Below are 15938 nucleotides of genomic sequence, written 5' to 3' on the forward strand. Positions count from 1 at the left end.
AATTAATAATAATATAAAATTAATTAATTTATATAATTATAATATATATTAAAATAAATTGAATTATGTATATTTTATTATTTCTAATAGGAGGGGGTAAGAAAATATTATAAAAGTTGAAGGGTTAAAACTGAAAATATTAAAGGGTTAAAACTGAAAAATAAATAAATTGAATTAGGTGTATTTTATTATTTTTAATAAGAGGGGGTATAGAAATGATAGGAAAAAAAATAGTAGGAGGGGGTGGAGATAGAATAACCCTAAAACTAATGTCAAACTTTGCACCAAGAAATGAAGACAGATGAATATGGAAGATGCAGATACCTGTCTCTTCCATCCTACCAATCCGCCATGTTATCTTAACCTTGGAGACGACCTGATTCTTTCCAACATGCTAACCAAACCTAGAACCTGTTTCATCTCTGGGTCAATATGTGCATCTGACCATCGATTCACCTGATTTGTTGACCCCTCTTCTCCATTTCTCCCAAAGGGGTCGTCAGATTCGGTTTGTCATTGGTCTGATTTATCTGAATTATCATATCTTTAGGAAATTTGGAGAGAGATTAAGATGTCGACAGAGATGGCTAATACGGATCCAGAGGGAATCGATGGTGTTCGTATGACATGGAATGCATGGCCTCGCACAAAAGTTGATGCAAGCAAGTGCGTGATTCCAATTGCCGCTTCGATTTCTCCGATTCGTCCTCACCCACACATTCCCAACAATCCTTACGCACCTCTTCGATGCAAGACCTGTTCTGCTGTCCTCAATCCTTTCTGCCGAGTCGACTTCTCGGCCCTGATATGGATCTGTCCTTTCTGCTTTCAACGCAACCACTTCCCCCACCACTACTCCGGTATTTCTGAAACCAATGTCCCTGCAGAACTCTACCCTCAATACACCACCATCGAATACGTAATCCCCACCTCCGATATCCATCATGCACTTCCTCAACCCGTTTACGTATTCGTGCTTGACACGTGTATGATCGAGGAAGAATTAAGGTTCGCGAAATTGGCGTTACAACAGGCGCTTGAATTCTTGCCGGAGAATGCTTTGGTGGGTTTTGTTTCCTTCGGGACGCAGGTTCAGGTCCATGAATTGGGGTATTCTGATGTATCCAAGGTTTATGTGTTTCAAGGGTCGAAAGAGATGACTAAAGATCATGTTCTAAATCAACTGGGACTCCTTGGCGGTGTTGCCAGTGGCCGGAGAGTTGGTGGTGGGACAGGGCAGGGTTTTCAGAAGGGGGTAGCACATGGACACGGAGGGGGGTTTCCGAATTCAGGGATTACCAGGTTTTTGTTGCCTGCTTCTGAGGGTGCATACATCATCCATTCGGTGAGTTGTATTATGGTCTTGATTTCAAGTTGCACAACTGTGATGTTATATCATACTTACCAAACGTAACAATTCAGCGGGTGGAAGACTTAGGTACGGATAAATGGCCTGTTGCACCTGGTCATCGATCATTGAGGTGTACTGGACTGGCATTGAGTGTTGCATCAGGTTTGCTTGGGGCATGCTTGCCTGGTACTGGTGGCCGTGTAGTAGCTTTGGTTGGTGGCCCATGCACTGAAGGCCATGGTTCGGTTAGTTCTTTTACTTTTCCTTTCACAGGTAATTTAATTGCAAAACTGTTTATCATTTGGTTAGCATTCAATCTTAGCAGAAGAGCTACTATTAATCTGGTATGCCATCAACAATGTACACCTTCAAAGTAAACATTAATTTTAGTCAAGATGTGGCTGAACTCACTCTATGTTTGAGGCATTGATTACATCAAGAATTGGGGCTAAAGACAAGTCAAATGCTCTAAATTAGTCCTTGTCATATATAGTTGTGACAATTCGATTTGGCACAAGACAATGTATGCTAAAAAAATAAAAAGAACAGATAAGAAAACACCTAGAAAGGAGAAACAATAAAATGATGAAGTATCAAAGGACTTTTTGACGAATGTTAGTTAAATAACAAACCACTTTCAGATCCTAGTTGACATGAACATTTCTTTGAATTTCATCAATTATCTCATCTTGCTCAATACAGCAAAACAGAAGAATGCCACAATTTGCAGTAGCTGTCACACATATTATAACCTAATTAAAATGAATGATATTAATTTAATTGAACAAAAAAAAGGGTTGTTATTTTAAAACTAAAAACAAATTCAAGCCAATTAACCAATGCAACTACATATATAGACTCCAAAGTTCAACTACTAGACTATTCCTGTTTCCCTTGGGGAGTTGGGGGTATAGAAAGGAGATCATAAGAAAATGATGTGTGAAATTATTCAACTGGAGGAGAAAAGAATCTGAAGTCGGTATTTGGCTGTTTATGGCCAACATCCTAAATTCTGACTAGACTTGGATAACTAGCAGGGTTTCCACAGACAATAAATTAAGGCAATGGTTGTGAGAATTCAGAAGAAAAGTAGATTGGCATCCACACTCAATCCAACAGATAATGGTACATTATTAGTCAGCAAACAACACAGAATGTTAACCTTCAATGGAACAAACTAGATGTTAGTACTGCTATCTTCTTGTTGAGCTGGTAACATCGGTGCATCAATTTTACTGATAATGCAAGCTAATCACTTACTAGGATTTTTGCTTGTTAAATATTATGTATTGCATTTCACAAATAAAAATATAAAATTGAATTATGGATCACAACATTTGACACTAGCATAAAAAACTTGGTTCTACATTTTTTGTCTAAACATTTAGATGGATATGTAGTTTCAACGTCTCATCTGAAATATTTTTGTGCATTTGGTTAAAAAGTTAAGAGTTCATCTACAGTGTACTTGCCTCTAGTTTCCTGTCTTGTCCGAGTCCTTTTGTGCACTCTTTTATTTTTACGCCTTTTTTTTTTCTGATGTCACTTCCTCACAATTTCCAAGCTTTCCTTGCTTTCTGTTTGTTTAGGTAACTATTTTTGGTTCCTTTCTAAACCTTTAAGATATTTCATAAACCAGAAGTCTTTACAGAAACAACCTCTCTATCCATAGGGGTAGAGGTATGGTATGTGTACATTGATAGAGAAAGGAAAAAAATGAGAGAAGGCGACAGAGAGTTTAGGGAAGAGGTAAGCTGATGTAATTATGAAAAAAGAAAAGAAATACAACATGATCCAAGGAGAATCCCTCTCTCAATGCAACATGCAAAGAGCCAATACAACTGAAAATACTAATGACATGCATAATACGTATCCCCTCCTTCCCTTTTAAAAGAGACTAATAACTAACTTTCTAGCCACTTTCCACAATTGCTCTTTTAGCCCTTCTAGAATAGACTTTCCACTCTCTTGGCTTATTCTCATTAGACTTAATGATTTTTGGGTTCGTATCACCACTCCCGCCATCAAATAAAGTCTTGTCCTCAAGACTTGTATCTGGAAACTGACTCCGAATCGTCACGACATCCTCCCATGTAGCCTCTTCGATTGGCAAACTCTTCCACTGAATGAGCCATTGATAGACGGAGCTTTGGAAATCATTTACTGCACGAGAAACCAAAATTGCCACTGGAATAAGCTGATCAGAAGTGCCTAATTCCAGTTCTAGGGTTAACACCTAATCGCTCTTCAATCACCGCTTTCTTAAGTAACGAAACATGAAAGATGGGGTGGACCTTCCAAGAGGGAGGCAAATCCAAACGATACGCCACCGGACCCATTCTTTCTAGAATTTTAGAAAGGCCAAAAAAACGAGCAGCAAGTTTATGATGAATACGCGATATGACCGACATTTGGTGATATGAATACACCCATTCTCCTTCCATAAAGTCCACCTCTCTGTGCTTTTTGTTCGCTTGTGCTTTCATTGTTGCTTGGGCCTGAGCTAGGTGGAGTTTGAGTTGTTTTAAAGCCTCATACTGGTCATGAAGTTCCTGAATTACGACCTGCACACGTATCTCTCCTGGAATAAATTGAACGACAGATGGTGGTTTGCGTCCGTAGACCACTTCAAAGGGTGATTTTCCCGTTGAACTATGGAAGGTTGAATTCTACCAAAACTCCGCCTAAGGAAGCTACGTGGACCAAGTGCGGGGCTGGTCAATAGCAAAGCATTGTAAATAAGCTTCGATACAACGGTTAATTACTTTTGTTTGACTGTCCGTCTGTCTCTGGATTATATGCTGAACTCATAAGCAACTTTGTACCTTGGGAGTGAAAAATTTCTTGCCAAAAACGGCTAAGAAATAACGGATCTCAATCACTGATGATTGACTTTGGAATGCCGTGGTGTCTCACAACTTCACAAATAAAGATTTCAGCAACGCTTTTGGCCGTGTACTGGTGTTTAAGAACAAAATGGCTGTACTTTGACAGCCTACCGACCACTACTAAGACGGCATGAACCCTTTTGATTTAGGCAGTCCCAGGATGAAATCCATCGAGAGATGTTCCCAAATGGTTTCCGGAATGTCTAATGGCTGTAACAAACCCCTAGGTAAGGCTGCACTGGCTTTGAATCGTTGACATATATCACATTCACGAACAAACTTTTTAACGCTCTCCACCATGCCTGGCCAATACAGATTTGCAGCCAACCGTCGATAAGTACGTAATAACTGGAGTGCCCACCAGACGCAGATTGGTGAAACTTATGTAATAAGGAAGGAATAAACATGGAAGTGCGAGGAATACCAAACGATCTTTATAGAACAATACCCCCTATCGAACCGTATACCCAGTGTGTGAATTAGGATGAACTAACCAGCTCAAAGTAATTCATTGTATTTCTGTATCAGCTCAAGCTTCCTTTATTAATTCAGCCCTTGAAGCCACATTGGAGTAGAGATAAACTGAGAAATTCCCCAGAATCGACACGGCGAGAAAGCACATCATCAGCCTGATTTTCTCTACCCGGTTTGTATTGAATATCAAAGTTGTAGCCAAGGAGTTTAGCCACCTAATTCTGTTGGTCAGGGGTAGTTATGCGCTGTTGTAACAAAAACTTAAGACTCTTTTGGTCAGTGTTGACTATGAAAGTAGTACCCAGCAGATACGAACGCCAATGTTGAACGGATAAAACTAAGGCCATGATTACTCGTTCATATGCAGATTTTGCCAAATTATGATCACTAAAAGCTTTGCTGAAGTAAGCAATGGGCTGACATTGTTGCATGAGAATAGCCCCAATGCCCACCCAGAAGCATCACACTCGACAACGAAGGGTAAACTGAAATTGGGAAGAAGTAAAACAGGTGCGTGTACCAAAGCGTCTTTCAAAGCCTCAAAAGCTTGTTGTGCAACGAAAGTCAATAGAAAGGCGTCCTTTGTGAGATCGGTTAGAGGCCCAGCGATGCTCCCATAGTGTTTGACAAATTTCCGATTATATCCGGTAAGCCCCAAAAATCCCCTTAAGCCTTTAATATTTTTGGGAACTGGCCAATCGACGACCGCTTCCACCTTCTTAGGTTTCATGGCCACACCGTTGCTAGAAATGATGTTACCCAAGTACTCCACCGATGTTTGTCCAAAAGAACACTTGTTTTGGTTCACTACAAAATGGTTATGTAGTAAAATACCCAAGACAACCTTCAAATCACGTAAATGGGTATCCCAATTTGGACAATAGATTAGAATATCATCGAAAAATACGACGAAAAATTTACGTAATAAGGAACGAAAAACATCGTTCATCACCGCCTGAAACGTCGAAGGAGCGTTCATTAAGCCAAACGGCATGACTAAGTATTCATAGTGGTCATTGTCAGTCCGAAACGCTGTTTTTTCAACACTATCGGGCCTCATACGAATCTGATTATAGCCTGATTTTAAGTCCAATTTGGAGAAATAATAAGCACCGTGTAACTCATCCATAAGTTCCTCGACCATGGGAATCGGGAACTTATCTGGAATGGTAGCCTTATTGAGAGCACGATAATCCACACACATACGCCACATATTATCTTTTTTACGAACTAGAATGACCAGGCTTGAAAAAGCACTTTTACTTAGGCAAATCATTCCCAAGGACAGCAACTCACGGACTTGTCGTTCAATTTCTGCTTTCTGAATGTGAGGATAACGATAAGGTCGCACACTAATGGGTTTATGAGGAAAAATCAAAGCAATAGCGTGATCATGAGTTCAAGACGGCGGAAGACCTGTTGGAGCTTGAAAAACAACAAAAAAAGTGTCTAAAACCTTCTATAAATCGGTCAATTGAACAGAGGACAGACCTAGAGTATCGACCGGGATCGTGAATAAGGAAAACCCGGTAAGAGAATGCACCCCCGACATAGCCGTTAAGCAAGTCTGAAGTGACTCAGCAGGCGGATGGACTGAAGTTAATCCCTGAAGTTGAACAGGGTTCACCTAATGCTTAAAATGCATCCAAGCCTTATCCCAATTATGGGTGACCTCTCCCAAGGACCGTAGCCACTCCATTCCCAATACCATATCTAGATTTTCGGTATTGAAAACTAAGGGATCCACCAAAAAAGAGCAAGTACCCAACACAATTGACAGTTGATAACACATTTGATTGATAAATACTTTATGGCCATCACCCAATTGAATATTGAGACCATCAAACTGAGTTGAAGAAATACCCAGTGATTTTACCAACCAACGAGAGATGAAATTATGAGTTGCCCCACTATCTACCAAAATAATCAAAGGTATATCAGAGATAGTACCTTCCAATTTTAATGTTTTACCTCCAGAAGCAGTGGAAGAGTATCCAAATAAATCCAATGAAGCATACAATCCCTGATTTGGAACTTCATTCGGAGAGAAACTTGGTGGTATCTTTTCTTCAATTTGACATAATTCCCCTTCATCGGCCTCGTATTCATCATCTCCTAGCAATAAAACACGCAGTTTCCATTCTGGACACTTGTGTGCGGGACCGAATTGTTGGCCACAACGAAAACACAAGCTCTTCTTACGACGTTCCTCCCACTCAGTTTGCGTTAGAGAATGAACCCCTCGATCCCGATGTAACACTTGAGAGATCTCTGATGGCGTCGATGCCGATGGTCGAGAAGGCAGAAAACAATTAGCATCTAATTTCATAGAAGACCCCTTATGAGAGAAATGCTCTCCATGCCAAAACAGGAGGAGAGGATAACTATAAATATACAAAAAAGTTACACTTTGCAGCCCTGAAACAATAAATACATACAAGGGCAAAAACGAAAAAATGAATGATAAATAAGAGACTCTACATATGTCTAATATCCCCCCTCAAGCGAGACGGTGGCGACCGCACAAAGAGAAGCTCTAGAAAGAACTCAAACTAATGTCAAGGGAGGCTTTTGGGTGAAATATCTGCCACCTAAAGCTTGGTAGGAACAAATCGAGTGTGAAGTTTCCCGGACGCGACATGTTCCCTGACAAAATGATAATCCAAGTCAATATGTTTTGCTCTTTTATGAGACACCGGATTTTGTGTGAGAAACAGAGCACTCTTGTTGTCACAAAGAAGAGTAGGACGAGCTGGCGGTAGGGCATGAAGTTCACGAAGAAGATGAGTGAGCCACAATTTCGGCTGCCGTGTTGGCCATGGCACGGTACTCAGACTCACAGTTAGAGTGGAGACAGTGGTTGCTTTTTGGCACTCCAAGAGACGAGATTACCCCCCAGAAAGATCGAGTAGCCATAGGTGGAGCGACGAGTCTCAAGACACCGARCCCAATCCGYATCAGAGTAACCAAGGATGTTAGCGGACTTGGTTSGGSTAAAGTGCAACCCATATGACATAGTGCCTTTTACATATCGAAGAATCCGTTTAACAGCCTGAAAATAGGGAACCGTCGGAGCCTGTAGGAACTGACTAACTTGATTCACAGCATAAGAGATATCTGGACGAGTAATTGTTAAGTACTNTGTAGGAACTGACTAACTTGATTCACAGCATAAGAGATATCTGGACGAGTAATTGTTAAGTACTAAAGTGCCCCAACCAAGGACCGATAGTGAGTAGGGTCGTGAAACAAGTCACCCGAGGTTGTAAAGGTGATGTTAGCGGCAAGAGGGGTGGCAACTGGTTTTGAATCGAGTAACTGAGCACGCTCCAGGATGTCACGAGCATACTTGGACTAACTTAAAAAGAGGCCAGAGTTAGTGTGTGTTACTTCCAACCCAAGAAAGAAGTTGAGGCGACCAAGATCCTTGATGGCAAACTCCACATGCGACTTATTAATGAATCGCCGAGTAAGCTGATTGTCGCTTCCTGTGATAATAAGTCATCAACATAAACAAGTATAAGATGCACGAATCGCGTTTAAACACAAACAACGACGTGTCGGCCCGACTGCAGACGAAACCATTTGCCACCAAAACGTTTCTAAGACAATGAAACCAGGCCCGTGGGGCCTGTTTTAAACCATAGAGCGCTTCATTTAGCCGACAAACATGATCTGGGCAACTGGCATCGTGGAAACCTGGCGGTTGTTCCATAAAAACAAGTTCATTGAGGTCCCCATTAAGGAAGGCGTTGTTAACGTCGTGCTAATGTATTTTCCACTGGTTAAAACAGCCAAGGAAAGAACAACACGAACAGTGGATGCTTTAACCACGAGACTGAACGTTTGAGAAAAATCGAGGCTCGGAATCTGACTGAACCCTTGAGCAACGAGACGAGCTTTGTGTCGTTCAACGGAGCCATCGGCACGATACTTGGTGCGATATAAGCATTTACAGCCCACAATGTTATGATGAGGTGGTTAGGGAACAAGCATTCATGTTTGGTTACGGCGGAGCGCATCCATTTCTTTGTTCATAGCAGTCACCCAAGAGGGATGTTTGATGGCCATTTTGAAACTGCGTGGGTCAGTAGCAGCGAAGAGAGCCGAGAAGATGGTTGTGTGGGCCAAGTCCACGTGATGTTTGGGCTTGAAAATGCCAGACTTAGCCCGAGTTTGCATGGGGTGACCACCGGTAGTGGGCTCGATGGTGGACTGAACAGGAGCATTAGCATCAACAACCGGTGTCGATTGAACAGTGGCAGGGGTGGGGAGAGTCAGGGCAGTGGTAAGAGGAGTCCGATCAGGTTCAACATTTGCTGAAGCCGACGGCGTAGGAAGTGGCGAGAGGTCTTCAGGAAAGGAAACCGAAGTGACAGATGCTAGAGAGGAGGTCTCATCACCACATAGATCACAAGGAACCGGGGGTGCCRGAGAGGTATCCATAGAAGGAGATGGAGCGATAGAGTCRGAACATTCATCGRAGAACCGAGACAAYGAGAGTAAGGTCTYCGAGGTTTGTGTGCCGGTACCGGTAAACGRAAACAAGTGTTCGTCAAATTTGGCATGTCGCGTGACGTAGATGCGACAGGTAGTGGGTTCAAGACATTCGTAACCTTTATATTGAGAGCAGTAGCCAATAAAAATGCAAGGAAGACTCCGTGGTGATAATTTATTCGCCGCATAGTCGCGTAGATATGGGTACACCCGACACCCAAAAGGACGAAGATGACCATATGGAGGACACCGGTTGAAGAGAAGTTYAAATGGGGATTTGTTTTGGAGAACTGGCGTCGGGAGGCGATTAATAATATACACCGCAGAGCGAAAGGCATGTACCCAATAAGTCGGAGGAACATGACCGTTGAACAACATAGCTAAACCGGTCTCGACAATATGACGATGTTTCCGTTCCGCACGACCATTTTGTTGCGGTGTATACGGACACGAAATGCGATGAAAAGTGTCATTGTCAACTAAACTTTGCCGTACCCAGTTATTAAGAAATTCGGTGCCACCATCACTTTGAAAAACTTTTAACTTGCGCGAGAACTGTGTTTGGACGAACTTAAGAAACACATCCAAAATGATTGAAAATTCGGATTTGGTTTTTAGCGGATAAAACCAAGTAAAGCGTGAATAATCATCCACGAAAGTGGTATAATAACGGTAACCATCATGCGAACATTCGGGCGATGGTCCCCACAAGTCACAGTGTATTAAATCAAGAATATGAGACGCWCGTTTTTCATTTGGTATAAACGGTAAGCGATGTGATTTAGCAAGTTGACAAGAGTTGCATATAATAGGTTTAGGCAAAATAGAGGTAACCGACAAGTGGCCCTTTTTATTCAAAAGCAAAATAGTATTAAAYGACACATGGCCTAAACGCGAGTGCCATAGCTCAAAAGAAGCGCGAGAGGTGGACCGTGTGGATGCAAACAAGCTTGTGGTGCAATAGAAAGGACATAAAGGCCACGATCACATATGCCCTGAGCTAGAACCTTCCGCGTCGTTCGATCCTGAATGTAAAAATGAGGTTGGGAAAACAAAACATCCAAATTATTATCARTTGTTAACTTGCTAACGGATAAGAGATTTTTGGAAATCCGTGGAACAACCAAAACATCCCGAAGCCGTATGCGGTTGGATAAAGACGATTGACCGATATGAGAAATGGGAAGAACATTACCATTTCCAAAAGACACTTGGTTGTTGCCAAGGTAAGGTGTGGGTTTAGTTACGGACGCGGATGAAGCCGTCATGTGATCCGATGCACTGGTATCGACATACCAATCCGGAGCCGCCAAAGTGACATGGCACTGTGCATGAAAAGCACGGGCGAGATCAGTGTCGCTAGTGGGGGCATGATTAGCAAAAGTGGCGAGTTTGGGACAAGCGCTCGCATAGTGACCATTAGTGCGACACAATTGACAATGTACAGGATGACGGCCCTGGCTACGACCGCCACGAGGGTTGTGACCACCACGGCCACGAGTAGGATTTGAGGAGACGGCACCAGAATCGGTAAAAAAAGCGACAGCCGGAGGTGAAGAACCGTGGAGCGATTTGAGGAATAGTTCATGGCCTTCGGCTTGTGCAATCAGAAGACGTATTTGATCTTTTAAATTCTGAATGCGTTCGACAGAGGAATTGCTATAGGCCACCTCGAGGGCAACCCAGATTTGCCGAGCGGTGTGCAGACTAACGATCTCCTAGAAGGCTTCCTCCGAAAGGGAGGATTGGATGAGAATAACGGCCCTCTGGTCAACGGCAATCCATTCAGCATAGCCAGGTTGGGCTTTGTATTTCCATCGACTATGATCTCAGTGGCGGGAGGCAGAGAGGAGCCATCCACATGAGTTACCAAATTCTGGTAGGTGAGCAGCGGAAGAATTTGGTTCTGCCACAGTAAGTAATTCGTGGAGGACAGGCAAATCGTGATCAAATGCATCGCCGTGTTCATCGAGAAGAGGGAATCAGTGGCCGATGAAGAAGACATAAGGACACCGTAGATGTGCCGATAGGTTGAACAGGCGAAGATGGGAGATATGGGAGGGGGAAGTGATCGTAATTTAGGCGTATAATACCATGAGAGAAATGCTCTCCATACCAAAACAGGAGGAGAGGATAACTATAAATATACAAAAAAGTTACACTTTGCAGCCCTGAATCAATAAATACATACAAGGGCTAAAATGAAAAAATGAATGATAAATAGGAGACTCTACATGTCTAATACCTTATCACCGTGTGTTACAATTGGAGGCCCACGAATACTGGATTGACCCAATTGAGAAGAAAGATTCACATGAAAACCCTTACTCGACCCACCCATATGATGATACCGAAAACGGAACTAGGAAACATTTGCCGATGACGGACGAATCATCTCTTCCATATCTTTCGCCAGATACATTGCATCCAATCGGGATTATGGTCGGTGTAGACGAACCCATCACTTGACTTCATCACGTAAACCTGCGATAAAATATCCTAATGCCTGATATTCAGGCAATTTTGGAACCAACGACAAGAGATACTCAAAATCATCAATGTAATCGTGAATTGCAGTCTGTTTCATCATGGCTAACTGTTCAAAAGGATCTTGGATTTTGAGACCACTAAATCTCTGCCAATTCAATTTGGAATTGATCCAAGGTAAGAGATTCATGAACCTATTTAACAATGGTAAACCAATGTTGAGCCACTCCCACCATGCTCAACTGTTCCAAACGAATTCAAAGATAAGGAGTGCTATTGACATCAAAATACGAAGAAGCCTTTTGGATCCAGTCTTGAGGATCAAAGCCATAAAACTCCGAAAGTTTAATTTTCTTCACTGTCCAAGGAAGGCCCATCGGAGGAGACAGAGAAGTCTGACCCAAACCAGAGAAAACCCCCAAAAAGTCACCCCCTTTGGTGACGAAGGTGAGTTGCGAGAAAACATACCTTGACCACCAATCGAAAATTTGTCTTGCTGTTTCATCCATCCCATCATCACTTGATGAAATTCGCTGGCCTCAGCACGATCCAGATCTAATGCAGAAATCATAGATTTTATTTCCACCAAATCAGCTTGTAATCGCTGGCTTTGCTCATCCTGATCTTCAAAACGGGCTTGAATGGAACGTATCTCCATGTGTCCGGCAGAGTCGGACCAATGATAGAGAAAGGAAAAAAATGAAAGAAGGCGACTAAGAGTTTAGGGAAGAGATAAGCTGATGGAGTTATGAAAAAAGGTAATACAAAATAATCCAGGGAGAATCCCTCTCTCAATGCAACATGCAAAGAGCCAATACAACTGAAAATACTAATGACATGCGTAATACGTATCCCCTCTTTCCCTTTTAAAAGAGATTAATAACTAACTTTCTAGCCACTTTCCACAATTGCTCTTTTATCCCTTCTAGAATAGACTTTCCACTCTCTTGGCTTATTCTCATTAAACTTAATGGTTTATGGGTTCGTATCATACATCATACCCTCTCCAAACCCTATTGCTTGGTGGAATATACCGGTTACATTTGGTTTGGCTTGGTTAATGCAATAAGGTCCTAGTTGCAAACAAATAGCGCAAACCCTAACAACAATGCAGGATTTTAAATGGATCTCAAATGTGTTCCGCAAATGCCAAGAACGAAACCAATAGGAATCCCACACCGGATCAGCTACTCTTAAATGGAAGGTATTAGCATAGAACTCATAAATGGAAGGTGATAGGGGAGAGCATTATCCATTTTAACTTCTGAAGTTAACTAGTAGGCTGCTTTTTGTTTTTGTAATCAGTTTGATCTTTGACAACCATTTTTATCTTTTGATTATCATCTTATTTCTTGTGGCTGCACAATGAACAATATTATTCAATTAGGTTCTTGGAGTTGTACAAATCTCATAAGAGTAAAAACTACTAAGATTAGGTGATTTCTTCCCACGTAAAGAACTGTTACAAATAGTGAAGAGACGTTGCCGAGTGGAAGGGCCGTCGCTCAACGGATAAAATATGAAATTTCCAAACGAACAATCCCAAAGAAACAAAACAATCAGTTACATTGCAGGGTGGACGATTTTAAAGCAGACTCCTCCAGTCTTACTTCAAATTCTCATGATTTTACTTAATTTTATGGCATCAGGGTTTGTATCTTTATATAAGCAATGGTTAGCCAATGCACAATTTTATCATCGCACTATCACTAGCTTTCCACTTTTTCGGTGAGTAACTTGGTCAATAGATCTTCATGCCTCAGATAGTTATGATCAGTGTTTGATAGTTGAGCTCAGTGTTTGATAGTTATGATGAGCAGAGTATATTATTTTCTTTCAGTTTAGCATAAAATCTAAACTTTCTATGACCTTTTGGTTTTTGACAGATTGTCTCGCAAGATCTCACAGACCCAGTTCGTTCACATAAAGATCTGGACAAGGATGCAGCACTATACTTTAGAAAAGCAGTCCAATTTTACGAGGAACTTTCAAAGCAGATGGTCAACCACGGTCAGGTCTTGGACCTTTTTGCTTCTGCACTAGACCAGGTAGAACAATTGTAATTTTGGGTCCTCTATAGTTTGCCAACTTGGTCTTTATAATCATTTGTTGTTTTAGATGTAGGAGATGACCCTTTTCTCTTTAGGGCTATTCATCAACCATTGACAAATCTGTATGGTCGATTATTCTTCATGCTAGAGGATGTATGACTTCACCCCATTGTTCTTTCTGGTGTCTTACCTCAAATTCGAATCCTTTTTTCAGAAAATTTTATTTTTATGTCGTCTGCTGAACGGGTCAGTGTGGAAACCACCCTATTCCTTATCCTGCAATTGTTGATTCTCAGAAAGGGTAAAATTGATTGGTAAAACATACTAGAGCATGTATCAATTACTTCTATAATAAATGTTTCTTTGCTTCCATCCTATAATCCATATTAAAGATGTAAAACACACTTCATTCTTTTACATCCTACCCCCAAGCTACTCTTGAGTGGGATATAATGGTACATTTAGTTTCATTACTCCAGGACAGCTTTATTTGGCTAGCCTTTAGATGGTGCATTCCAATGCTTTGACATCTAATGCAGTTTATGTTCCTAGGTTGGGGTTGCTGAGATGAAGGTTATTATTGAAAGAACCGGTGGCCTTGTTGTTTTAGCTGAAAGTTTTGGTCATCCAGTTTTTAGGGATTCATTTAAGCGTGTTTTTGAAAACGGAGAAGAGGCTCTTGGTCTTTCCTATAAGTGAGTATTTCATGCTCGACAATTTTGGTTATGTGTTCTCTTGCTTTCTTTAAATATTTTTTTGTTGGTAACTGAAAGTTGGTTTTCTTGCACTTTTTTTAAATACGTAACTGTATTTTAGTTAGTTTTGTTCCTAATTGTTTCAATTTTTGTATATATGATTTCTTTAAAAGTCAAGAGAACATTTTCCCCTCACTGCATTTTGGGTTTTTCTTTTTTCTGTATTATTTCTAATTTTTATAGCCTGTATCCTATTCTTATTTCTTCTTCTGCTGCTGCATTTTCTTTTCTCATTTTATGTTCTTAGTTATAAATATGTCCAGGTTCATGTTACAATAGTCTTCTGCTACTCCACGTTGCACACACTGTGATGTACTTCCTTTGTGTTACTTTCATTATGCTATGTTAAGAACGTGCACCTTATGGCTGGGAAAAGAGTAAATAAATTATTCACATTTTTCCTTGATTCCTTATTTACCTTTATTCACGTTTCTGTTGTTTCTCATGATGTCATCTTTCATGATGTATATTTGCCATAAAATCTTGTTTATCCAAGAGGTCAATATTATTGATAGACCACGCCTTTTCCCCCCTGAACTCATTGTTTGTTTGTTACTTTCAGTGGCACACTTGAGATGAACTGTTCAAAGGATATCAAAATTCAAGGGATCATTGGACCTTGCACATCCCTGGAGAAGGTAAATTTTTTTAAACCATAATTGGTATACAGCATTGAATATCTGACTGGATGAGGGCGGTCTGACTCTAATCTTATTAAAGATGTCCGTATTTGGGTAGTGATATTTTCTCTGAGAATTACTGCCCTTGCAGAAGGGACCTGCTGTTGCAAGCACACCAATTGGGCAAGGGAACACCACTGCTTGGAAGTTGTGTGGACTGGACAAAGATACTTGTTTGACTGTTCTGTTTGACATATCTTCAACTGACAGATCAGACCATTCAGGAACCTTAAATCCACAGTTGTATATACAGACTCTTACAAGGTAAATTAGAGAGTTAATTTACATTCTTCTTGATAAGTTTAAAGTGATCGTTATCTCCCAGGAACTATCTAATTACTGTCTTAGGTTCTTGTTTTTATTTTTGTCGGATGCAAAACTTGTACAGTCCATCTTTCACATGTAGTTTCTTTAACCTTCCGATGTAACAAACATAATGTAAGGATTAATAATCACACACAAACAATCACAATCGCAAGAAATGTAAAAATTGAATATGGTATATACTTGGCTCAATAACTTGCATATGTCAATGGTGTAACTAGAATTTTATTATATGTATTTTGAACCCTGTTGTATTGTGACTACATTAAAGGAAGACAACCCCGTTTATTTGGAAGAAAAATTTGAATACAAAGATGAGTCAGGAAATCTGTTATCCTTGACCATCTTAACTATCATAACCGATTTCTAGATATATACCAAATCAGGGTTTTATTCTCTTATTGTAGTATGATTTTCTTAAATGGATTAAT

General features: G+C 40.8%; 1 protein-coding gene across 1 annotated transcript; it reads left to right on the plus strand.

The window, feature by feature from the left end:
- Positions 1-571: 571 nt before the first annotated feature.
- Positions 572-15451, plus strand: LOC112503235 (protein transport protein SEC23-like). The gene is made up of 6 exons (XM_025107294.1): positions 572-1345; positions 1423-1596; positions 13584-13745; positions 14301-14443; positions 15066-15141; positions 15275-15451. The coding sequence occupies exons 1-6, from the start codon at positions 572-574 to the stop codon at positions 15449-15451; spliced, it is 1506 nt and encodes a 501-aa protein (XP_024963062.1).
- Positions 15452-15938: the final 487 nt, after the last annotated feature.

Source organism: Cynara cardunculus, unplaced genomic scaffold (genome assembly GCF_001531365.2).
Source record: "Cynara cardunculus var. scolymus isolate 2C unplaced genomic scaffold, CcrdV1 Un_Scaffold_2708, whole genome shotgun sequence".
In the NCBI taxonomy this organism is placed as follows: Eukaryota; Viridiplantae; Streptophyta; class Magnoliopsida; order Asterales; family Asteraceae; genus Cynara; species Cynara cardunculus.